We start from the raw sequence: 25,913 nt of genomic DNA, 5'->3' as shown, positions 1-25,913 counted from the left end.
AGTACTAAGGAAATTGTCCTTGTAGAGCTATTAGCATGCTATTTACTTGAGGTAACATAATATTTAAGTATATTTATTACTGTCTTATTACCTTATAGCAGCACAGTAACTCCAGATAAGAGGATAAAAATATAAATCATGATAAAAAAACAATCAGAATGTATCTGTAGGCTTTTATTAGGGCAAACATTTCCATAAACATAAATATCTCATTATCACAAATAAATGCCCCAAGTATCTTTGTTACATTGTGTTCAAAATGAAGTAAGAGTTAGTAAAATAAATTGTAAATGAAGATATTTTCAGCATATAAACCAATGAGTCTTCAAAAAATTTTAATGAGGACCTAATAACATTATTTTCTACATATATAATTAATTATTAATGTAAAGCCCAAAATGAATAGAGATGATATAGATATTATACTTTTCCATAATAAACAGGTTTAATATTTTTATGACTCCCATTTGGTATTACAAAATAAATTTTACTGGACAAAACTTTTTAAAATTTCAGCAAAATAGACATGAAAAAGTTATTAATATATATAAATAATTTAGAAATATGATCATAGGCATGGAAATGTAACATAATCATTTCAATATAAGGAAATGCTATAAAAGGAAATGCTATTGTAAACATATAGAACAAGAGAGATTCTGAAATAAATGAAAACTCAAGATCTTATAGGAATGACAGCTATTTTTAATGTATGACAGATACTGAAATGCCAAAGGGAAAATGAACAGAACTATTTCCTCAAAAGGTGATGACAATGGACAGAAGTAGCTTTTAAAAATGCAGAGGGCATAGCAAATTAACTTACCACCTCCTTCAAATAAAAATGAGAATCTCTTGGGAGAATTTAAGCACCATTAGCAGACAAAACTTATAGCAGTTAATGCAATGCTTCGTCTTTCAGTGAAAAACTATTTCAAAGGTGAAAATGACATAGGAATCAGAAGCATATTTTGCTGAGACTCAAGGAAGTTAACACTTTCCCGAACTGGAAAAAAACATTTTATAATGTTAGAAAGTTAAAAAGTGAATCAAATTTGTTGTACAAATAATTCAGAGCTGGTGAAATAGCTTACCAGCTGCTACAACTCTGGGATCCTCATGAGATTGGTGTCTCCCAGCTGCACGACTGTCTGCACTCTCATTCCACCAAAGAACATGAACTGCAGAAATAACCAAAAATAGATTCTAAAGACTATGGCGTTACTACAAGTAAGGAATACAGAAAAATTAATCAGAAACATTAAGTCTTACTCTTTAAATCAAAATAGTAAATATCAAAAAGGTAAAACTAAATATGTTAATGATAAGATTTCAGAGGGATCAGAGATTTGGGAGGGAAATTTATAAATTACTTAAGCAAACTGGTTTTATAGATGAAGAAACAGATGGTTGGAGAGAAAAAGTAAGTAAAACCACTAAAGACACAATTAGGTCTAGAACCAAGCTGTGTGACTTCCTAATATATTTTAGTTTATTAAAAAGAGTACAATTATTCAAGAATTATGTTTACTTCTGGAAATTTGGATGATACAAAGAAGGAAATTAAAAATAGTATAATTTGAACCCCTAGAGAGAACCTCTATTGCTATTTAGTGTATTTCCTTTAAACAAATGAACAAAATAAAAACTGCATTTTCCATGGCAGTAATCTTAATTTTTAATGGCTATATGAATTCCTCCTTATAGATATGACAACTTTTTATCCAAACTTCTTATTATTGATCAATTAGGTTATTTCTAACATTTTAATTTTTTGAATTATGGAATGTTTTTGTGCATAATGTTTTACAAATTTTTAATAATAATAATAATAAGACATGTTATCTCTACAGGAAAATGCAGATATACCACCTATACCTATACAACCTAGAAAAAAATACTTTTTGCTGCATCTCTTTCCATTTTTATGTACATACGTATTTTTATGAATATATATACACATATAAACATACAAATTCATGGTTATATAAATCATGATGAAATGACATCTATATACTTTTTTCTGGATTATATGTGTATTACATAAAGAATGTTTTTTTGTTGTAAATAATACTGACATAAACATCATTAGAGTAGTATCTACATGTGTATGTGTAATGATAACAATGCTGATGACAGCTCCTACTAATATTTATTCGTTGTCTATGTGTTAGACCTAGTTTTAAGCATTTTGCATGTATTAACTCTTTTAGTCTTCATAATAATTTTATGTGGTAGATTACTGTTATCATCAATTTATGGAAGAGGAAACTAGGGCACAGTGAGGTTAAGTAACTTACCCAGGGTCACAAAGTTATAAGTGATGAAGCTGGGATTCAAACCCAGGCAGTCTGGATCTGATTATTTTCTTAACATAAACTCCTAAAATTTAAATTGAGAGAACCAAAGAGTATATCTTATACATACACACTCACAAAGATACAGTGTATATGTTATACACTCTCCTCCAGAAATGAAGTACTGATTTATACTCAGCATATTACCATTCTCCTAGTACACTAAGAATAAATTTAGATTAAACAGTGTGTGTGCACACATATTTTCATTAATTTTTTTTTATAAAAGTGATACATGTCCATTACAGTAGAGAGTTAAACGACTTTAATCTCATCATTTAAATATGACTATATATTTTATGTCCTTTCAATTCCCTTCTTGTATAACTAAACATACCTACATATCCATGCATATTTCCTTAACATTGGCAAAAATAATTTTAAAAATTAAGGCTTTTTTCCCAACTCAGCAACAATGGGCCTCTTAACACAGGAACCAAACCCTGCCCTCAATAGGCAAAGAGAGCCATTTCAGAAAACTGGAATGAAGCAAATGTGTCTCAGCCACAACAATAAGGTGCATGCAACACATATAGAAGATACCCTTGAAAGGGACATTGCACTGCAAGGCACTACAAGACCTTTTCTTCATAAGGCCACTACTTGCAAGAGCAGGAGATGTAGCTTACTTTCCTAAACACAGAAACGGACACAGAGAGCTAGACAAAATGAAGGCACAGAATATGTCCTGAATGAAAGAACAGAATAAAATCCCAGCAAGAAAGCTAAATGAAACACAGGTAAGCAATATACCATTAAAGTAATGATCATAAATATACTCACTGGACTTGAGAAAAGAGTGGAGGATCTCAGTGAAACCCTCAAAAAAAGAGAGAAAATATAAAAAAGAACCAGTGACAGATGAAGAACTAAATAATTGAAATTAAAAATACACTAGAGGGAATAAATAGTAGATTAGAGGAAGCAGAAGTATGGATCAGTGATCTGGAAGACAGTAATGGAAACCAATCAAGCCGAACAGGAGAAAGAAAAAAAGATTAACAAAAATGTGAGAATAGGTTAAAGGAACTCAGCAACACCATCCAGTGTAGTAACATTCACATTACAGGGATCCAGAGAGAATAAGATAAGAAGAGAGAGAAAAGGGGTAACATTTATTTGAAGAAATAATAGCCTGAAACTTCCTGAATCTGGAGAGGGAAACAAATCTAGACTCATGAGGCACAGAGAGCCCCCAACAATATCAACCCAAGGAGGTCCACGCCAAGACACGCAGTAATTAAAAAGGCAGAAAAGTACTGATAAAGAGAAAAATGTAAAAGTAGCAAAAGAAAAGAAAATAGTTACATATGAGGGAAACTCTGTAAGGCTACCAGCTGATATTTCAGCAGAAACTTTGCAGGCTAGAAAGGAGTGGCACGACATATTCAAAGTGCTGCAAGGACAAAAAACTGAAACCAAGAATACTCTATGCAGCAAGGCTATCATTCAGAATAAATGAGAGATAAAGAATTCCTCAGATAAACAAAAGTGAAAGGAGTTCATCACCACTAAACCAGCGTTAGAAAAAATATTAAAGGAGATTTAGGATATTAGATTTAGAAATATTAAAGGAGATTGGAAAATAAGCAGGAGTTAGAAAAGGAGGAAAGGAAAATTTTTCACAGGTACATAATAAAAGTAGTAGAGTAATCACTTATAAAACAGTATGGAGGTTAAAACACAAAGCAGTAAAATCAAGCATATCTATAAAAATCAGTCAAGAGATTCACAAAGGGATGTAAAGTATGACATTATATACCTAAAACATAGAGGGGAGTAAAAATTTAGTNTATATATAAACCTAATGGTAACTGCAAATAAAAAAAAACTGGTAATAGATATGCAAAAAATATACGGAAAGGAATCCAAGTGTATCACTAAAAGAAAGCCATCAAGCCACAAAAGAAGAGAGCAAGAGAAGAAAGAGACAGAGAATAATAACACCACAGAACAAGTAACAAAATGTCAATAAGTACCTACCTATCAATAATTACTTTGAATGTAAATGGACTAAATGCTCCAATCAGGGTAACTGAATGGATAGAAAAGGAGACTTCTGTATGCTATCTGCAGAGACTCATTTCAGAACAAAAGACACAAGCAGATTGAAAGGGAAGGGATGGGAAAACATCATGCAGTTGAGAAAAACTGGGATAGCAATATTTTTATCAGGCAACACTGTAACAAGACATAAAGAAGGACACTACCTAATCATAAAGGGAACAATCCAACAAGAATATATAACAGTTGTAAATATTTATGCAACTAATATGGGATTACCCATGTTACATACATACATAAAGCATACATAATACATACAAAATACATAAAACAGCTATTGACAAACATAAAGGAAATAATCAATAGTAATTCAATAATAGTAAAGGACTTTAACACCCATTTACATCAATGGATACATCATCCAGAAAGAAAATCAACATGGAAACAATAGCTTTGAATGACACATTGGAACAGATGAATCTAACAGATATATTCAGAACATCCCATCCTGAAACAGTCGGATACACATTCTTTCAATTGTACATGAAACATTCTCCAGAAGAGATCACAGAAACAAGTCTCAACAACAAAAACAAAATACTGAAGTCATACTATGCATCTTTCCCAACACAACACTAAAAAACTAGAAATCACAAGAAAAAATATGTAAAGACCACAAACACACGGAGGTTAAATAACATGGTACTATACAATGAATGGGTCAACCAAGAAATCAAAGTGGAAATCAAAAAATACATGGAGGCAAATGAAAATGAAAACACAGTAGTCCAAAATCTTTGGGATGCAGCAAAAGCTGTTCTAGGAAGGAAGTTTATGGTAAACAGGTCTACCTCAAGAAACAAGGAAAATGTCAAATAAACTCCTGAACCTTATACCTTCAACAGCTAGAAGAAGAAAAAGAACAAAACCCCAAAACAGTATAAGTAAATAATAAAAATTAGAGCAGAAATAAATGAAATGGAAACAACAACAACAAAAACAATAGAACCGATCAATGAAACCCAGAGCTGGTTCTTTGAAAAGAACAACAAATTTGATAAAATTTACCCAGACTGTTCAAAAATTGAGAGAGAGAGAGAGAAAGGATCAAATAAAATCAGAAATGAAAGAGGAGAAATAACCATCAAAACCACAGAAATACGAAGGATTAGTCAGAGAATATTATGAAAAATTATATACTAACAAATTGGACAACCTAGAAGAAATGGATAAATTCCTAGAAACATAAGACTTCTCAAAAAATGACTCAGGAAGAAAATGAAAATGTAAAGACTGTGTAAGCAATGAAATTGAATCAATACTCAAAAAACTCCCAACAAACATAAGTCTAGGACCAGATGGCTTCACAGGTGAATTCTACTTAACATTTAAAGAAGAGTTAATGCTTATTCTCAAAATATTCTAAAAAATAGAAGAGGAAAGAAAGCTTCCAAATTCATTCTATGATACCAGCATTACCTTGACACCAAAATCAGATAAAAAGACTACAAAAAAGATAACTACATGTCAATATCTCTGATGAACATAGATGCAAATATCTGTAACAAAATATGAGCAAATTGAATCCAACAATACATAAAGAAATCCTTTACCATCATCAAGTAGGATTTATTTCTGAGATGCAAGTGTAGTTCAATATTTGCAAAGCAATCAACATGATACATCACATCAATAATACAAAGGATAAAAACCATATGATCATGTCAACAGATGTAGAAAATTCATTTGACAAGGACAACATCCATTCATGATAAAAACCCTCCTCAACAAAGTAGGTTTAGAGGGAACATACCTCAAAAGAATAGAGACCATACATGAAAAACCCACAGCTAACATCCTACTCGATGAAAAACTGAAAGCTTTTCCACTACAGTCAGGAACAAGACAAGAATGTCTACTCTCACCAATTTTATTCAACATAGTACTGGAAGTCCTAGCCATAGCAATCAGACAAGGAACAGAAATACAAAGCACCTAAACTGATAAAGAAGAAGCAAAACTGTCACTATTTGCAGATGACATGATACTATATATAGAAAACCCTAAGGATTCTACCAAAAACTACTGGAACTGATAAATGAATTAAGTAAAGCTGCAGGATACAAAGTCAATATACAGAAATCTATTTCATTTCTACATATAAATAATGAAGTAGCAAAAAGAGAAATTAAGAAAAATATCCCATTTATAATTGCATCAAAAATAATAAAATACCTAGGAATAAACTTAACCAAGGAGGTGAAAGACCTGTACTGTGAAAACTATAAAACACTGATGAAAGAAGTTGAAGATTACACAAACAAATGGAAGGATACTCCTTGCTCATGGATTGGGAGAACCAGTATTGTTAAAACATCCATACTACCCAAAGCAATCTGCAGATTTAATACAACCCTATAAAAATACCAACAGCATTTTTCACAGAACTAGAACCAATAATCCTAAAATTTGTATGGAACCACAAAAGACCCCAAATAGCCAAAGTAATCTTGAAAAATAAGAACAAAACTGGAGGCATCATAATCCCAAATTTACTACAAATCTGTAGTAATCAAAACAGTATGGTCCTGGCACAAAAATAGATGCATAGATCCATAGGTCAGTGAACAGAATACAGAGGCCAGAAACAAACCCATGATTATATGATCAATTAATCTTTGACAAAAGAGGCAAAAGAAAGTCTTTTTAACAAATGGTATTGGGAAAACTGGATAGCTACATGCAAAAGAATGAAGCTGGATCGCTTTCTTTCACTATACACAAAAATAAGCTCAAAATGGATTAAAGACCTGAATATGAGACTTGAAACCCTAAAAGTCCTAGAGGAAAACACAGGCAGTAATTTCTTTGACATTAGCCATAGCAACATCTTTCTTGATATGTCTCCTAAAGCAAGGAAAATAGCAAAAATAAACTATTGGGACTACATCAAAATAGAAAATTCTAAACAGCAAAGAGAACCATTGTCAATAGTAAATACAACCTACTGAATGGGAGGAAATATTGGCAAATGACATATCTGATAAAGGGTTAATATCCGAAATCTATTAAGAACCTATACAACTCAACACCCAAAGAAGAAATATTCCAATTTAAAAATGGGTAGAAGATACAAATAGACATTTCTTCAAATAAGACATCCAGATAGCCAATAGACACATGAAAAGATGCTCAACATCATTCATCAGGGAAAAGCAAATCAAAACTACAATGAGATATCACCTCACATCTGTTAGAATGGCTAAAATCAAAAACACAAGAAACAAGCGTTCGCAAGGATATGGAAAGAAAAGAACCCTCATGTACCATTGGTAGGAATGCAAACTGATGCAGTCACTGTGGAAACAGTATGAAGGTTCCTCAAAAAATTAAAAATAGAATTACCATAGGATACAGTAATTCCACTACTGGGTATTGACCCAAAGAATATGAAAACATGAATTTGAAAAGGTTTATGCACCCCTATGTTTGTTGCAGCATTAATTAAGTAGTCAAGATATGGAAGCAGACCAAGTGTCCATTGATACAGGAATGGATAAAGAAGATGTTACTCAGCCTTAAAAAAGAATGAGATCTTGCCATTTGCAAACATAGATGGATCTAGAGGTTTAATGCTATGTGAAATAAGTTAGAGAAAAACAAATACCACATGATTTCACTCATAGTAGAATATAAGAAAGAAAACAAATGAACAAAGAAACAACATGATGAAAAACAAACTCTTAAATATAGAAAATAAACTGGTGGTTGCCAGAGGGAAGATGGGTAGAGGGATGGGTGAAATATGTGAAGTGGATTAAGATTACACTTATCATGATGAGTTCTGAGTAATGTACAGAATTGTTGAATCACTGTATTGTACACCTGAAACTAATATAACATTGTATGTTACTTATACTGAAATAAAAAAAAATAATGTCAAAAAAACAAGCTTTTTTATTTATATTGCCTTTTTTTTTTTTTTCCCTGAGGAAAGATGAAGCAGATATAAATCCTACAAGTAGAGCTCATTTTTCTCTGACCTAGGTAATACTCTATCTATATAATGTATCTTTATTAGGTAAAAACTGGCACCTTATGAGGTACCTGAGTGGCTCAGTAGGTTAAGTTTCTGATTTCAGCTCAGGTTATGATTTCACAGTTTGTGGGGACAAGCCCTGCATTGGGCTCTGTGCTGACAGCTCAGAGCCTGGAGCCTGCTTCAGATTCTGTGTCTCCCTTTCCCTCTGCTCCTCCCCTGCTCATGTTGTTGCTCTCTCTCTCTGTCTCTCTGTCTCTCAAAAATAAACAAATTTTTTTTAAACTGGCATCTTATTGTTTCAATCTGCATCTTCTTTAATATATTTTTAGGAGTCATCTGCGTTTACCTTTGCAGAATATTTATTTTATTTTTCGCCTTTAGATTTCATTTAAGGTGTTTTGGGAAGCACAAAGTTTGAGCTTTGTATAATAAAACCATCAGTTTATTCTTTTTTCTTTCATAGTTTCTTCATTTGCTTTTTGGCTTAGAAATACTGTTTCCATACATATTATTAAATATATTTATCTATATTTTTTATTAATTGTATGAATTCACTTTTTAAATTGAAATCCATAATCTACTTTGATTTTATTTCAGCATATAGTGAGATAGGCATCTAGTATTTTTTCTTCTTTTCATATATTTTCCAACTTGAATGTATATCTATAATATATACATATATATTAGTAGAAGTTGCTTTTCTGAGCAATAATCAGCTCAGCTTTGGATTTGTTAGGTTTGAGATGTCCATTGGACGTGAAGTAGAGAAGATGAGGAGGCACCTTGTTATTATAAGTCTTTCAAATATCTGTTAGCTATTCTTAGTCATTTATCCTTTCTGATAAACATTATCCATTCTCATATCCATTCTGATAAACAAACATTTTTCAGTTTGCCACAAGAAAACTCTCTGAAATTCTGATGGGAATATCTTTTGACTTCAAGCATTAAATACCCCAAATAGACATTTTATTAAATAAATTAAACCATATACTTGTATCATATATATACTATATATATGTAAGTAGTGGAAATGGATATTTTTTTCTTTGGGCTTGTCCATGGCTTTAATATTTATAATAACTATATACTACTTTTTCACCCAGAAATAATCTCTCTACCCCAAGTAATGTTATTTTTTTAAAAATCACAAAAAGCACAAACTTAACAGTATCAGATAAATAAATTTTGGGGATGTAATACACAACATGATGACTACAATTAACAATTCTGTATTTAATATTTGAAAGCTGATAAGAGATTATATCTTAAAATTGTTATCAGAAGGAAAAACAGTTTGTAACTGTGAGGTTATGGATGTTAACTTTTTGTGGTGACTGTTTCACAATATATACAGATTTCAGATCATTATGTTGTATACCTTAAACTTATACCATGTTATATATCAATTATATCTCAATAAAACTGGGAAAAAAGGAAAAAAATCATTAAAAGTACATTCAGAGGAAAATAACATGATGAAAGGAATAGGTGACATTTTTAGGTTCCTTCCAATTTTAAAAATTTTATCATTTTGATGTATAGGAAAAAGAGCAGGTCTGTATTTGAAAAAAACTTTATAAGGTGAATAACATTCCAAATGTAGAAGAGGTTTGCTCACCCCTTAAATTTACAAAAAGCTAAGATATGGGCAATAAAAAATAAAATATACTCCATAATGAGAACAGAGACAAATTGACCAGAGAAACTTAATGTGGATCACCAATATATTTTGCAATTTCATGGAAGAAATGGACACTGTACCTCTGTTGAGTACTCCGTATTCTGCATGGAACACACCAACTAGTTTCGTGTAGCCTCGATTGACATGAGTATGAACTGCCCTTTTAAATGGGTCACCCCACAGAGCTGGCCCACCAGGTTTCATCTGAAAAGTAGCTAATTCATAGACTCCTAGAATAGGGAGAAAAATAATTATTTTACAGAACATATTCAAGCAATTTCTAATCATGTTTAGTTTGGTTCCAGTGCAAGGCTAACTACATATATAGATTTTGAGGATCATACCCATATACATGTTTATACAGACAAATTTATTAATACTTTGTATTGTTTTTCTTTGCTTTTAGGTTTAGACAGTCTTGGTATGACTAACAGTCAGTCATTTAACTTATCATAGAGAACAATGAAAAACGGATAGACTCTGTAGATAAGGTATTACCTAAACTATTTTTAATCTGTAAAATTTGTCAATAAAAGTTAGTGAGGATTTATAATGGAATAGGATATTTTTAGTTGCCTAAGGCTATACTTTTACAAAGGAAGTGAGTAAGGAAGTATTTCCAGTCTCTTATTTTCCATTCTTCATTCCCATTTTCACTACTTTTCTCTTTATATAATTTCCCCATGTAAGATTCCATTTCTAACAGGAGCAGCAAGCAAATAATGAGCCTGAAGTGATTGTCTTAGAATTCTGAGGAAAAAATAATTCTAAAGGAGATGTTTTTATTATTCCCAAATATCCAGGTAAATACTTGAAAAGCATTTTACCTTCTGGATGGAAATATAGGCTGGGTGAAGAGAAGGAAACCAGGGGACAAGTAGATTTGAGAAGTAAAAGAAAAACATGCAGAGGTTATCAAAGAATCATGAATAACAACATAGAGGAAAAGAACCAAGATCTGATACTTTCTGAGAAGCCAACCAGTTCATTCAGTTAGTGCTGAAAGCTGAAGGGGAGCTAAGAGGATAAGTTTCTATATAAGATTTTTCAAATCTTTTGTAATCTAAAATTCACTGAAAGTTAGGAATAGTGGGGGAAATAACATTTAAATTAGTTTATGCTTTTGCTAATCTGACCTTTTTTTAAAACTGGATTGAGGCAATAATTTCTTTAAGTCAGCAAGAAGTGAAATCAGCAAGAAGACAAATCTTTAGGAATTATTTTCAAACTGAGAAATAAGAAAGAGGAAGACATAAAAGTTAGACTACAGTAATGCAGCTTGGCAATTTCAGTTAATTCATTCCCCTAGTCCATTTTATAAGCAAATATGTACTTAAGATTCATTGTAATCTATGGAAAAATACTTTTATATGTAAAAAGTTATGTTATTTTATAATTATGAAAAAGAATCATATATTATCCCTCACCTACCCACAGATGTGTTTCCTGCTCCCTAAGTCCAACTTCTCAACCTTTACTGACCATATCAACTTTTCTATACTACAGCTAAATTTTAAGAATCAATAAGATACTAACATGGAAAAATACTTCATTATTTAATGCTCATTTTTAAAAGGATAAGCTAAGAGCACCAATTTATTTTTATCTGAACAATCAACATATGTTCCTATATTAAGCAAAGGATTAACTTCATTTCTTTTTCAGAAGAAAATGAGTTTTTACAGTTTAAAATCTTTAATATTTTCTCCATCAGAATTCAAAATGACTAAAAGGGAGGGCTTACCTTCTTTTGGAGGCTTTTCTAATTTGCACCATGGCACCAGGTAAGTAATCTCACTCTCCTGTTTATGAATAAGAGCCAAATTTGGAATAAGGTATTGTTCTTGCCATTCCTTATCTTGGGCCAATGCTTTCCGAACTTCAGTTCGATGGCCAAAATTATCTATGAAAGAAAAAGGAGAAAGAAAAACAAAAATTAGTGATTTAAATCACCTGTACTTTTTCTGGGTTTCATTCAGTTCATCAAGTGTCCATTGAAGCTACGTAAGGATACTGTATTATATCACTTGAGATGCATACAGATGTGACATCTGTCCCCAAGGTGCTCATGGTCTGGAAGGGGAGTAGAAATGGAAACAACTAACGATAATGTCATACAGTGGGCTTAACTAACTCTACCGCTTAGTAGGTAGTTGTGTGACTTAGGTTATTAAATCTTTCTGTTCCTGTTTACAGAGTAAAATGGAGATAATGATACAGTATCACCCTCTAGGGTTAAGATTAAATGAATTAGTACAAGAAAGGACCTAAGGACGGTGTTTGGCACCTAGTCAGAACTCAATATACATTAACTGTTCTTATTAATTTAATTGAGGCATTTAAATTACAGTTGCAGATTCGAGAAAGAGTGTCTTTCTGGTCGTGGTGGTGGTGGTGATGGGTGATCAGGTCAAGATACAACTTAAATTAAATTTAACATAAATGAAATTAAGCTGTACTTTGACAGCTGCTGCTTTGAACCAACAGCTTCCCAAGAAATAGTGCTGATTTTCTGTCATCCATTCTTTTTACTCAGTGCCATTATATGGGCCTAGTACTACATTTAACCAAAAAAGCCTCATAAGACCAATGGTAAAATAGTTCTCTATGGTTTATGCTGTAGATAAGGAATAACATCTATCTTAGAACTTTTAAAGTAAGTATTATCAGGACCTTACTAGTTTTGTTTGTTTGTTTGTTTTTTGTTTTAATAGGATACAATTCAGCTGGCGGTGCCTTGAAGCATAAGTTGTTTTTAATGGGGTTTGTTCTAAATTTGGGAAAACTCCTAAACTATGGCCATGTTACATATAGAATGAACACTTTTCATATTAAAGTATTTTATGACTATTAACTTTGGACACTAATAACCAAATACTAACTGAAATTACTAAAATTTTTGGATATCATGATGTATTAGGACTTCAGAAAGATTAGACAATGGAGTAACAAACATTCTGGAGACTCCAGTAACCATACTCCTTCCTCTACTAGACCAGGGGTAGATCAGCTTCAATATGGGAAGAACTCTAATTCCTTTTCCTTTACCTCCACAGATGAGTATGACAGTAAATGTCTTGAAACTCTGGGGTGCAGAAGTAAAACAAAAGTGGTCTGAAACATAGCAGATTTATTATATCTTACAGAAGGGTGTGAGCTTCAAAGTTTCCTATTCTATTTCCCTAAAGCCCCTAGACATTTGAATGATTTCTATTAAAATACTGATATCCAGTGATAGTTTCAATAATAATAACAATAAATACAATTCTGCTTTCCTTTTATGATCTTAACTGCTTGGGTTCTTGCAATCATTGTTTTAAATTTTTCATAAACCATCTATACAACAAAGCTATTCTTAACTTTTCCTAAGAATTAAAGTGTGGCTCACAATTTAATGAATTGAAATTTGAGATACCATTTTCTCAACATTACATTCCCATATTCTAATAAAAGTTTCCAGCAATAGGCTATTAGAGGTATACCAGTGGGAGGTGCAATCACTGACTTTATATTTTGGTATTGTTATTTATAAGTTTTACTTCACTTGTATGTATTTATGGTAATACAGATCTAAGAACTAAATCTCAGTTAACATCTAACAGAATGAAAATCTGTACTGAATACTTAAGCTAATGACTCATACCATACTTCCAAATATGAAACACTTTATTCATTGTGCCTCCAAATTCTACACTCCAGTATCCGACCAATTCAGAGTAAGCTGTCCGAAGATGAATGTTTTTCTTAGTATTTTCCAGGAACTCATTGATCTTTGAGGGCTTAAGATAATAGGTACGAAATTCATAGAATGTTCCATCATATTGTCTGGGGCCTGTAGCAAGAGATGAGCAAACCTGAAGAAAAATAAGGCAAATTTAAATATGTTGGGAAGGTAGGGTTTATAATATTGTGTTACAATAATATCTAAGTCTGGAAACAAGGGACACTCAGTAGACACAATCTGTATTTCTGTTGTCCTCTCTCCATAGACATTTGTTTAGAGAGATATCAATAAACAAAACTTTTAAGTATTCCAATTATACAGCTACTGTTTCCTCTACCTTTAGGTGCTTTTTCATAAGAAGTTTCTCCTAAGAAGCCACTAGGGCAATTTCTTTACCCCAAAACTACAATTAGGATCCTGGTAAGTTTTGCAAATAGTTTATTATCCTTTATTTAGCAAACATTGCATTTTTAGTCAATAGAATATATATGTGTTAGAGCTAAGCATTTAAAACAATTTTATAGAATATACAGGTACTTTGGCTGGCAGAATGGAAATATGTTTACTAGCAGAAAATTCATTTTCTTAGGTTCTTAAAACAATGGAAATTGCTGGTCAAGTCAAAGTATTTCCTAAATCCAATGATGTAGGCCACTGGTCAAAATAATAGGACAGGAATTTAATGTATTAGGAAACTATGACCTATTCAATTGCATTGTAATATAGTGATAGAATTTGTAAATGCTAGAAAAAGGAAATAAATTCACAATTATCTGAGTCATTATGTTTTTAATTACAGATGCAATGTGAAGAAGGTTATTTAACCCACTCAATTATGTTGATGGAAATACTTTTTAAGAACCATTAGTTCCTTTTGTAATAGTCATACACCCACTATGTAAATTTCTGATTTGGTTCTCTGAGTGAACCAGACTTTCAGTGGGAAATACTTTGCCAGAAATTATCCCTGTGTATAGATACGTGTATATATATATATATACACACACACACACACACACACACACAAATTATGTATATCAACACAGACACACTCCTATGAAATTCCAGTTTACAAATCAATCTTACCTAAGTTTGGTTAGCATGTGCATATTTCCTGAAGTGATTACACTATAATAATCTATTGCAACAGTTTTGATACCTACAAAGCTATAGATGAATTTTGGGCTTATGCTGACCAGCTGATACAACAATCAAAAGCAGAATTCTTGCTCTGATATGTCAGTATATTTACAAAGCACAATAGTGTATGTATTTTGCTTGTATTTTCTGTATAAGACTTAATTGAGCTCATCTCATTCATGCCATTCATGTCTATGATGCGTTATATTCTTCCTGACTGACTAGTTTGCCATCAAAACAATTACAGCTACCTCTACCTTTAGCTGACATTTTTTTTTTTTTGGTGCCATTTTACCACTCTAATAACAAAATGCTATGCAAATGAAAACTGCACAATACTTATCGCTTAAAAATGTAAATATATCAAAATGAGCCAATGGGGTACTTGTGACAATTGCTTTTAAGTTGTTTTTCAGGGAATTTGTATTCAGAGAACAAAATAAGTGATCACAGGCACAGATTTTTATTGTCTTTTGCAAAAGAGTGTACAATAGGGAAGCTCAGGGAGAGTTAACAGCAAGGAAGCAATGAGAGGGGTGTGTTTGGGAAGGGGTGAGGTGATTTTTGTTGAGGGACACTAGTATAACCACCAACACAAGGCCACTATGCTGAGGTAGGAAACATGAGTGCTTTAGGCTCCCTTCTCTCCAAATGAGGGCTCATTTTAAGCAGCACTGACTTCCAATTCACTTTGAACAATTGATCGATATCTAAAAAAAGTAACAGTCCAGAATAAAGTTGTAAGGAATAACTATTGGCCCTGCCCCAAAAGAGTGAGAATTAAGGTTGCCAATAATGATTGGGCCATTATTGATTCTTCTTCAATGTTCATGGGCCATTACTGATTCTTCTTCAGTCTTCACCAGGAAGTCAGTTTTTATTTATTTTTTTATGTATTTTTTTATTTATTTCTAGGAGAGAGAGAGAGAGAGACAGCGTGAGCAGGGGAGGGTCAGAGAGAGAGGGAGATACAGACTCCGAAATAGGCTCCAGGCTCTGAGCTGGCAGTCAGCACAGAGCCCGACGTGGGGCTCGAACCCACGAACCGCAAGATCATGACCTAAGCGAAAGTCAGACGCTTAACCGACTAAGCCACCCAGGCGCCCCAGGAAGTCAGTTTTTAGAGTAGGTTAATCCCCTTCCCATCCTACCCTTTGAGAAAGGAGTACAAGTTTAAATATCTGTGGATTGACAGAATAGGCCGGTTCCAGACAGTTAAGGCTAAATCACAAAAATCTATTGTGCACGTTTCTCATCCAAGGTTAAATGAGGTTGTTAAGACTTTGTTGTGAGGCTCCTGGCCCTGCCTGCTTTTGACACCACCCACAAGACATTATGGGCAGCTGGGCTGGATGCTCCACCACACACACCCTGGGCCTCCTTTTCAAGTTCTCCGCAAAACGCTCGTTAAATTGTGTGTATTTCGAAGAGGCTAGTTCTTAACACCAGTGGCCGGTTATCCTATTTTCTCCTCTACCTTCAGTCTGGAAGAGGCGGTGGCTTGTCAAATGACAAATAGGAAAGGCTCGATCAGCAAGCACTGGGCAAAATCCCCAACGTGGCGAATGCAGGGGCCTGGTAGGCAAAAACACAGCAGCCAGAGCTTCAGGAGTGTCCTCAGGGCCATCTGGCACTTAGGCCAGTGTTGTGTCAGATTCACGAGTTCCCAGAGACCTCCAAGGAGCCGACACCGATGCAAATACAAAAGGGTCTTTATTACAAGCTCAAGCAGGGGCTCATCTGCCTACTGGTGTTGTGGCAGCAAGATGAAGCCTTGAACAATAGCGAATAGGGTTTTTAAGGAGTAAGGGATGGGGGTGTTACAGTACATGTAGCATCATCACATAAGCACCAATTACAATTACAACTTTGACCATTCAGTATCTGTGAGGTGTTCATTACTTTTGGTGGGACCCAATCATGACTTTTGAGAATCCTTTGAAAATGACCAATTATGAGGTGAGTTTAAAGGGCCCACGTGGGGTTCAGGCAGGCAGTGAGAAACTGGCTAGTTTGTATCTGCAGTTCCCAGCCTTGACTCAGACCATAGGAATGTTTTTTGATTAGCTGAACTGAGGGCCATCCGAGGATGGCTTTAGCCTTGAACAGTCTGAGATTGGGACTGGGATTGGGGCTACGTGCAGCCCGAGGTTGCTCTTAATGGAGGCCTTTATTTTTGGTTCTTCACCAGAAAAATCCCGTTCCCGGTTGCTCGCGAGTTGGCCAGGAGACTACAGTGGCCAGCCGACTTTCTCCGAGCCGCTCCCCCTTCCTCTCGCGCGGTCTGAGTTACCCTGCCTCCGGGGTCTGGAACTGATTGACACCAGAACTTCCACGGAGGTTCCGCACTCTCAATCTGGATACGAGAACCGCCTAGGCGCATGCGCGGCACTCGCAAATCCGGCACGGGAACCGGTGAACGCATGCGCAGATCTGCGAGCTTTTTGTTGACGCCCCTCCCCTCCCCCAGGGCACGGCTTAGGCACGTCCGCGCGACCGGTACCTGAGGCGCGAGCGTCCGCACAGCCAGAGCTCTAGTCAGGCCGCTTCGGAGGACGAGCATGGCGCGGCTGCGAGCGCTGGGAAGAACAGCTAGCCGGTATTCCTTCCTCGGTTGCTCCCGTTAGGGCTAACCTGCGTGGAAAAGAGCAGCGACCGGACTACTGGCGGACGCAGGCTGGGGCGGGACTCGGCGGCGGCAGCTCCGCCTCTGGTGCCTGGAGGTGCGGCGGCGCCGCCCGGTTGGCTGGTGTCGTCCGCTGGCCCTGCGCCCGTCGCGTTCGGGCCTGGCCCTCTCCGCCCCTCCGTTTCCTCAAACCTTCTCACCCAAACGTCAGAGGGGCGTTAGGATTGACTGAACGCGGGGAGCGTTGCTGTTCCACCTTTCTGAGCCAGTCAGCTCGTGTCCACGCGCAGTTGCGCACAGTTCTTAAAAGTCCGTGCGCAGAATGCGAGCGTGTTTGTCCTTTGAGAAGGAAGCATGATGCGTGCATGTATAATGCCGTGCGTTGAAAATCGTGGAGGATTTGTCCCGGTTCGTTTTTAGTCTGGGTGACTTCAGCGTCAGGACAGGGAGGCTTCATTTTTCCTCCTCAAATGCATTGTTTTCTCAAATCGCCAACCCTGCATGACCATATGACGCCCCTAGTAATAATTTGAAACTGTATTCCCCAGGAGCTCAGAAGAACTAGGGCACCGACGGGAAAAAGCCAAACACTCTTTAACACTCGATAGTTCCGTAAGCCTTAAAACCAAAACAGCTGACCTCTGATCTAGTTCAGTCAGTACTCCCTGTCTCTGGCTTTGGTCACCAAAATAACACCAGCATTTCAAGCTGTTTTTTTCTAGTGCACGTTTTTATATTTTAAAATAAGAGGTATATTCAGGGATTTCATGATTTTTTCAGTTATAGAAAGTATCTGTTGACTTATTTTATGCAAGAAGAGGTTTTAAGTCTCTTATGTACCATTCCATCAAAATAATATTCTTTTCAGCATCTAATAATACTTACATTAAAAACAGTTAATTGATTACATTAGTTTACATTACTTACTAATGTAAGTAATGTTAATGTTAACATTCTTGTTAATTACATTACTGCAAACATTAATGTCATTGCTTAAATTATTAGGTCTAGGGAATTGTGCCTTGTGCAATGACTTTTCAGTTATCTATTCAGAGGACAGTAGGCTTTTAAAAGTTACAATTCCAGAGGGCGTGAGTCAGTTTTTCTGGATGATGGACATCCATTTGTAACTAATGTAGACTAAAAAAGTCCATCATCTGGGCTCAATCTTTAATATTTAAATTGATTTTCTTAGATTTTATCCCCCCTCGAATTAACAATTCATTCACTCATTCAACCTATATTTATTACATTTCTTTTATGTTTAGGAACATTTCTAGAAACTGGTATCCGGAGTTGAACAAAAGATTGAGTTATTATCCTTTAGAACTTAAAAGTTACAGGAAGCAAGCAATGAAGAGAAAATATATCAGAGATTAATAAATACGGTGAGGGAAAACAATGGAAAATATGAAGAACAGAAAGTGATGGAGGGAGGTAGCAGAGATTGTTAGTTATTTATCATTGTCCACCCTCTTTTTGGCCCACTTTTTAAAAAATTAGCAGTGGAACCCACACACAGCGTGGTGCAGTCATGTGACTAAGTCCTGGATAGTGGGATGTGTTAGAGCACATTTATGACCTCTTGTAAGAGATCTTAAAATAGTGTAGGAAGGGTGGTTCCCATCTTTGTCTCATATTTCAGCATGCTGAAATGTGGATAGGGGGATAAGCTGTGAGGTAGAAGCCACTGCTGGAGATGGAACAAGAGAGAAGAAACCTAGGTTCTGACGCCGTGGAACACCATGCTAGGAACCCTGACCCACCTTCTCTGGACTTCCTTTACAAAAGAAATCATCTTCTAGTTCAAGCACTGTTATATGGCTAAACCTATAAATGTCATCAGTAGGAGGGTGACTATTTTTTTTTTCTTTCTCTCTCATTTGTTTCTGTTGTTTTCCTTACACCTATCACTGATCACCAAATTCTTTGTCGAAAGTATACATTTTTTCTCAATGTGATTAAACCTGTTAATCAGCTTATTAGTTTCATCTAATAGAGTATCTTTTGGGAGTTCTTTGTTCTCCTGCTCCAGCGTGGACCAATTGTTCACTAAGATGACATGGTTGTACTTCTGGGATCTCCTTTCACAGATAATCTGGGGAATATCATTTGCCTTGTGTTGGACCTCCTGTTTCCAAGATCTTTTTTTTTTCTTCTTGTTTTCACTCCTAATTTTAGGAGAGGGTACATGGGAATTAAATTTTTGAGAACTTCACCTCTAAAAGTGTCCTTATTTTATCACTCCTTTTTAAAAAATCTTATACCAGTGTACTTTTTTGTTGTTGTTGTTTTTAATAGTTTATTGTGTTGGTTTCCATATAACACCCAGTGCTCATCCCCACAAGTGCCCTCCTCCATGCCCATCACCCCCTTCCCCTGCCCCTCCCCCCATCAGCCCTCATTTTTGTCTCGGCATTCCAAGAGTCTCTCATGGTTTGCCTCCCTCCCTCTCCCCAACTATTTTTCCCCTTCTTCTCCCCCACGGTCCTCCGTTAAATTCTTCCTAATCCACCTATATATGTAAACTTTTGGTATCTGCCCTTCTCTGCCTGACTTATTTTGCTCAGCATAACACCTTCAAGTTCCATCCATGTTGCTACACATGGCCAGATTTCATTCTTTCTCATTGCCATGTAGTATTCCATTGTATAGATAAACCACATCTTCTTGATCCATTCATCAGTTGATAGACACTTCGGCTCTTTCCATGATTTGGCTACTGTTGAGAGTGCTGCTATGAACATTGGGGTACATGTGCCCCTATGCATCAGCACTCCTGTATCCCTTGGGTAAATTCCTAGCAGTTACCACTCCTCTTAATTTATAGTTTGGATATAAAATTCTACATTAGAAATAATTTTTCCTCATATTTTTAAAGGTGATGCTTCCTTGCATTATACCTTCTAGGAAGAAATTCTATATTACTCTGATCCTGATTTTTTGGTATGTGACTTGTTTCTCCATGGAAGGTTTTATGTTTTTCTCATTTTCTCTGGTATTCTGAAATTTCACGGTAGTGTGGTTTGGAATAGGGTTTGTTTTTTTTTTAATTCATTATTTCAGTAGACTCTCTCAATTGGAAAATGCTTAAATTATGAAAAATTTATTTTATGACCTATGCCTATCAGCATATATTTGGATTGAGACAAAAAAATTTAAAGTTATATGAGTATGGGTAGGTCTTGTCAAGTAATGGGCTTTACTGGGGGCACCTGGGTGGCTTAGTCAGTTAAGCATAAATATATATATTTAATTTTATTTCATCATGACAAGTGTACTGTTTAATCTCTATCACCTGTTTCAACCATCCCCCTTCCCACCTCTCTGCTGGCAACCATCAGTTTGTTCTGTTTCTTGATTTGTCTCTCTCTTTCTCTTTTTTTTTGCTTTGCTCATTTGTTTTGTTTCGTAACTTCCATAGTGAGATCATATGGTGTTTGTCTTTCTTTGACTGACTTATTTTGCTTAGCATTATACTCTCTAGGTCTATCCATGTTGTTGCAAATAAAAGATTTCATTCTTTTTTATGGCCCAATAATATTCCTGTGTGTGTGTGTGTGTGTGTGTGTGTGTACGTACATACACGCAGACCACATCTTCTTTATCGATTCATTTGTTGATGGACACTTGGGCTGCTTCCATAATTTGTTGTGAATAATGCTGCAGTAAACAGGGTGCATGTATCCCTTTGAATTAGTGTTTTTGTATTTTTTGGGGAAAATACTCAGTAGTGTGATTACTGGATTGTAGGGTAGTTCAATTTCTAATTTTTTGAGGAATCTCCATACTGTTTTGCACTGTGGTTGTGGCAGTTTGCATTCCTATCAATAGTGCACAGTGGTTCCCTTTTCTCCCTGTCCTTGCCAAAACTTGTTGATTCCTGTGTTTTTGATTTAAGTCATTCTGATTGGTGTGAAGTAACACCTCATTGTGGTTTTGATTTGCATTTCCCTGATGATGGGTGATGTTGATCATCTTTTCATGTGTCTTTTGGCCATCTGGTTGTCTTCTTTGGAGAAATGTCTGTTCATGTCTTCTACCCTTTTTTAAAAACTGGATTATTTGTTTTCTAGGAGGTGTTGAGTTGTATAGCTTCTTTATATATACTTTGGATACTAACCTTTTATTGGATATGTCATTTGTAGATATCTTCTCCCATTCATTAGGTTGTCTTTTAGTTTTGTTGATTGTTTCTTTTGCTGTGCAGAAGCTTTTATTTTTTTTATTGTTTTTATTTATTTCTGAGAGAGAGAGAGAGACAGCATGAGCAGGGGAAGGTCAGAAAGAGAGGGAGACATAGAATCCAAAACAGCCTCCAAGCTCTGAGCTAGCTGTAAGCACAGAGCCCGATGCGAGGCTCCATCGCACCAACTGTGAGATCATGACCCAAGCCAAAGTCGGACGCTCAACCAACTCAGCCACCGAGGTGCCCAAGAAGCTTTTTATTTTGATATAGTCCCAGTAATTACTTTTGCTATTGTTTCTCTTACCTTAGGGGATCTATGTAGAAAAATGTTGGTATGGCCAGTGTCAGAGAAATTATTACTTGTGTTCTCTTCAAGGATTTTTATGGTTTCCTGTCTCACATTTAGGTCTTTAATGAGTTTACTTTTTTTCTATGGTGAAAGAAAGTGGTCTAGTTTCATTCTTTTGCATGTAGCTGTCCAGTGTTCCCAACACCATTTGTTGAAGAGACTTTTTCCCATTGTATGTTTTTTCCTCCTTTGTCCAGGATTAATTGGTCATATACTTGTGTGTTTATTTCTGTGTTTTATATTCTATTCCATTGATCTATGTGTCTGTTTTTATGCTACTACCATACTTTTTAAATTACTACTGCTTTGTAATATAACTTGAAATCTGGAATTGTAATACCTTCAGTTTTGTTTTGGTTTTCAAGATTGCTCTGGATAGTCAGATCTTTTATGGATCCATACAAGTTTTAGGATTATTTATTCTAGTTCTATAAAAATTTTAATTGGTAATTTGATACGCATTGCGTTAAATATATAGTGGGCATACACATTTTAACAATATTTGTTCTTCCATCCCATGAAACATGGGCTGTCTTTCCTTTTCTTTGTGTCATCCTGAATTTATTTCATCAGTGTTTTATAGTTTTCAGAGTACAAGTCTTTCACCCCATTGGTTATGTTTATTCCTAGATAGTTTATTGTTTTTGGTGCAATTCTAAATAGGATTGTTTTCTTAATTTCACTTTCTGCTGCTTCATTATTAGTGTATGGGAATGCAACAGATTTCTGTACATTGATTTTGTATCCTGTGACTTTACTGTATTCAATTATCAGTTCTAATGTTTTTTGGTGGAGTTTTTAGGGTTTTCTATTTTTAATATCATGTTATCTGCACATAGTGAGAGTTTTACTTCTTCCCTACCAATTTGGATACCTTGTATTTGTTTTAGCTGTCCAGTTGCTATGGCTGGGATTTCCAATTCTCTGTTGAATAAAAGTGGTGAGAGTGGACATCCTTGTCTTGTTCCTGATCTTAGAGAGAAAAGCTCTCAGCTGTTTCCCATTAAGGATTATGTTAGCTGTGAATTTTTAATATATGGCTATTATTATGTTGAGGTTTGTTCCCTCTAAACCTACTTTGTTGAGGGTTTTTATCATGAATGGATGTTGTACTTTGTAAAATGCTTTTTCTACATCAATTGAAATGATCATATGGTTTTTATCCTTTCTCTTATTGATCTGACATACTACATAGATTATTTTGCAAATATTGAGCCACCCACCTTTGCATCCTGGAATAAATCTCACTTGATGATGGTGTATGATTATTTTAATATAGTGTTGGATTCAGTTTGCTGATATTCTGTTGAAGATTTTTGCATCTATAGTCATTATAATATTTTAATGTTAATTTCTTTTTGAGAGAGAGACAGAATGTGAACAGGGGAGGGCCAGAGAAAGAGGCAGACACAGAATCCAAAGCAGGATCTGAAGCAGGATCCAAAGAAGGATCCAGGCTCTGAGCTGTCAGCACAGAGCCCAGTGTGGCGCTCAAACTCAAAAACAGATGGGCGTGGAGGAAGACACTTATGGGGATGAGCACTGGGTGTTATATGGAAACAAACTTGACAATAAACTATTTGTAAAAACAAAAACAAAAACAAAACAAAACAAAACAAAAACAGTGAGATCATGACCTGAGCTGAAGCTGGACGCTTAACTGCCTGAGTCACCTAGGCACCCCTATAGTCATGATAAATACTGGCAGTAGTACTCTTTGTTTTGGTGTATTTATCCAGTTTTGGTACAAGGATGATACTAGCCTCATAGAATGAATTCAGAGATTTTCCTTCCTCCTTCTCCTCCTCCTCTTCTTCGTTTTCTTCTTCTTCCTCTTCCTCTTCCTCCTCTTTCTCTTTTCTTTCTTAAGTTTACTAATTTATTTTTGAAGAGAGAGAGAGATAGAATGATCTGGGGAGGGCCGGGGCAGGAAGAGAGTATCTGAAGCAGGCTCTGTGCTGACAGCAGAGACCTGTTCTGGGGTTCAAACTCGTGAGCCGTGAGATTATGATGGATGCTCAACTGACTGTGCCATCCAGGTGCTCCTTTTTTCTCTTCTATTTTTTGGATCAGTTTGAGCAGAATCAGCATTAACTCCTTTAAATGTTTGGTAGAATTTGCCTGTAAAGCTCTCTGATCCTGGACTTTTGTTTTTTAGGAGGTTTTTTAATTGCTGATTAAATTTCTTTGCTGGTAATTGGTCTGTTCAAATTTTCTATTTCTTTTTGATTTAGTTTTGTTAGGTTGTATGTTTCTAGTTTCTAGAAATATCCATTTCTTCTAAGTTGTCCAATTTGTTGGCATTTAGATTTTCATAATATTCTCTTATAATTGTATTTCTGTGGTGTTGGTTATTTCTCTTCTTTCATTAGTGATTTTATTTATTTAGGTTCTCTCTCTCTTTTTCATTTGTCTGTCTAGAGGTTTATCAATTTTGTTGACCTTTTCAAAGAACCAGCTCTTGATTTCATCAATCTGTTATATCAGGTTTTGTTGTTGTTGTTGTTGTTGTTTCTATATCATTTATTTCTACTCTAATCTTTATTATTTCCTTCCTTCTTCTAGGTTTGAGTTTGTTTTTCTTTTTTTGGCTCCTTTAGCTGTATGGTTATGTTGTTCATTTGTGATTTTTCTTGCTTCTTGAGTTAGGCGTTTTGCTATAAACATACATCTAGAAGCACTTTTACTACATCCAAAGATTTTGGATTGTTGTGTTTCATTTTCATTTGTTTCCTTGTAATTTTGTTTTCTTCTTTGATTTCTTGGTTGACCCATTCATTCATTGTTATTTAACCTCCATTTATTTGTGTTCTTTCCAGATTTTTTTCTTGTGATTGATTTCTTGATTCATAGCGTTGTGGTCAGATAAGATTCATGATATGACCTTGATTTTGTTTTTAGTTTGAACTTTAAAATGATATTTTAAAAATACCATTTATTTTTAATGATGTGTGATTTCTAAGGTAGTTTTATTNGGTGGGGGAGAGGGGAAAGGGGGGTGATGGACATGGAGGAGGGCACTTGTTGGGATGAGTACTGGGTGTTATATGGAAGCCAACTTGACAATATATTAAAAAATAAAAATAAAAAATTATTTTTATAGAAAAAAATAGTTCAAAGAATAGATAGTTCAAAGATAGAGGAGTCCAACCAAGTCCAACTAGATTAACTAGATTTTTAAAATAAGCTAATGTGATATAGAGTAACTGCTTAGTTCTTTAGACTGGATGGACAGACATGGAATATAAAGAGGTAACATGAAGCATTTATCATAGGTACACAAGTATATTCCATGTATCTATACACTTCCAAAAAATAATACAATGAACATCTGTGCCCCTGCCACCAAACTTAGGGGATAAAATATTTATAGTAACCTAGAAGCTCATTACATTTCTTTCTTGGTACCATTTTCCCTACAGCACCCTCCCTGATCTCCCTGAAGTAAGCATGATCTTGAATTTTGTGATAATCATTACATTGATTTTCATTAAAATTTACATTTGTAAATAATACTACACAACATATTGGTTTGTCTATTTTAGAAATTTCTTTAAATGGAATCAGGTTTTTTTTTTGTTGTTACACAATTCTTAGCTTTAACTTTAGGCTTTTGAAAATCACCCATGTTAATACAGTTGTAATAATTTATTTCTCTGCTGTATACTATTCCATACCTTAATTTTTTGTCCATTTGATTATTTGGGCAAAGCTGTTTGGCTTTGTAGATGTCTCCTATTTCTGATGAAAGTATTTCTTGAAGGCAGGCATTCCAAGCCTTTTTGTGTTTTAAAACCG

At 35.0% G+C, this 25,913-nt stretch overlaps 1 protein-coding gene across 1 annotated transcript; it reads right to left on the bottom strand.

The window, feature by feature from the left end:
* Positions 1-159: 159 nt before the first annotated feature.
* Positions 160-17,747, bottom strand: NIPSNAP3A (nipsnap homolog 3A). Its single transcript, XM_077769781.1, has 6 exons — positions 17,455-17,747; positions 13,731-13,941; positions 11,832-11,990; positions 10,168-10,317; positions 1,095-1,181; positions 160-1,006 (listed from the first exon to the last, which is right to left on the bottom strand). The coding sequence occupies exons 1-6, from the start codon at positions 17,512-17,514 to the stop codon at positions 930-932; spliced, it is 744 nt and encodes a 247-aa protein (XP_077625907.1). The 5' UTR covers positions 17,515-17,747; the 3' UTR covers positions 160-929.
* Positions 17,748-25,913: the final 8,166 nt, after the last annotated feature.

Source organism: Crocuta crocuta, unplaced genomic scaffold, assembly GCF_008692635.1.
Source record: "Crocuta crocuta isolate KB4526 unplaced genomic scaffold, BGI_CrCroc_1.0 scaffold95, whole genome shotgun sequence".
In the NCBI taxonomy this organism is placed as follows: domain Eukaryota; kingdom Metazoa; phylum Chordata; class Mammalia; order Carnivora; family Hyaenidae; genus Crocuta; species Crocuta crocuta.
The sequence above is the reverse complement of the archived record's forward strand: the minus strand, read 5'-3'. Positions and strand labels throughout refer to the sequence as shown.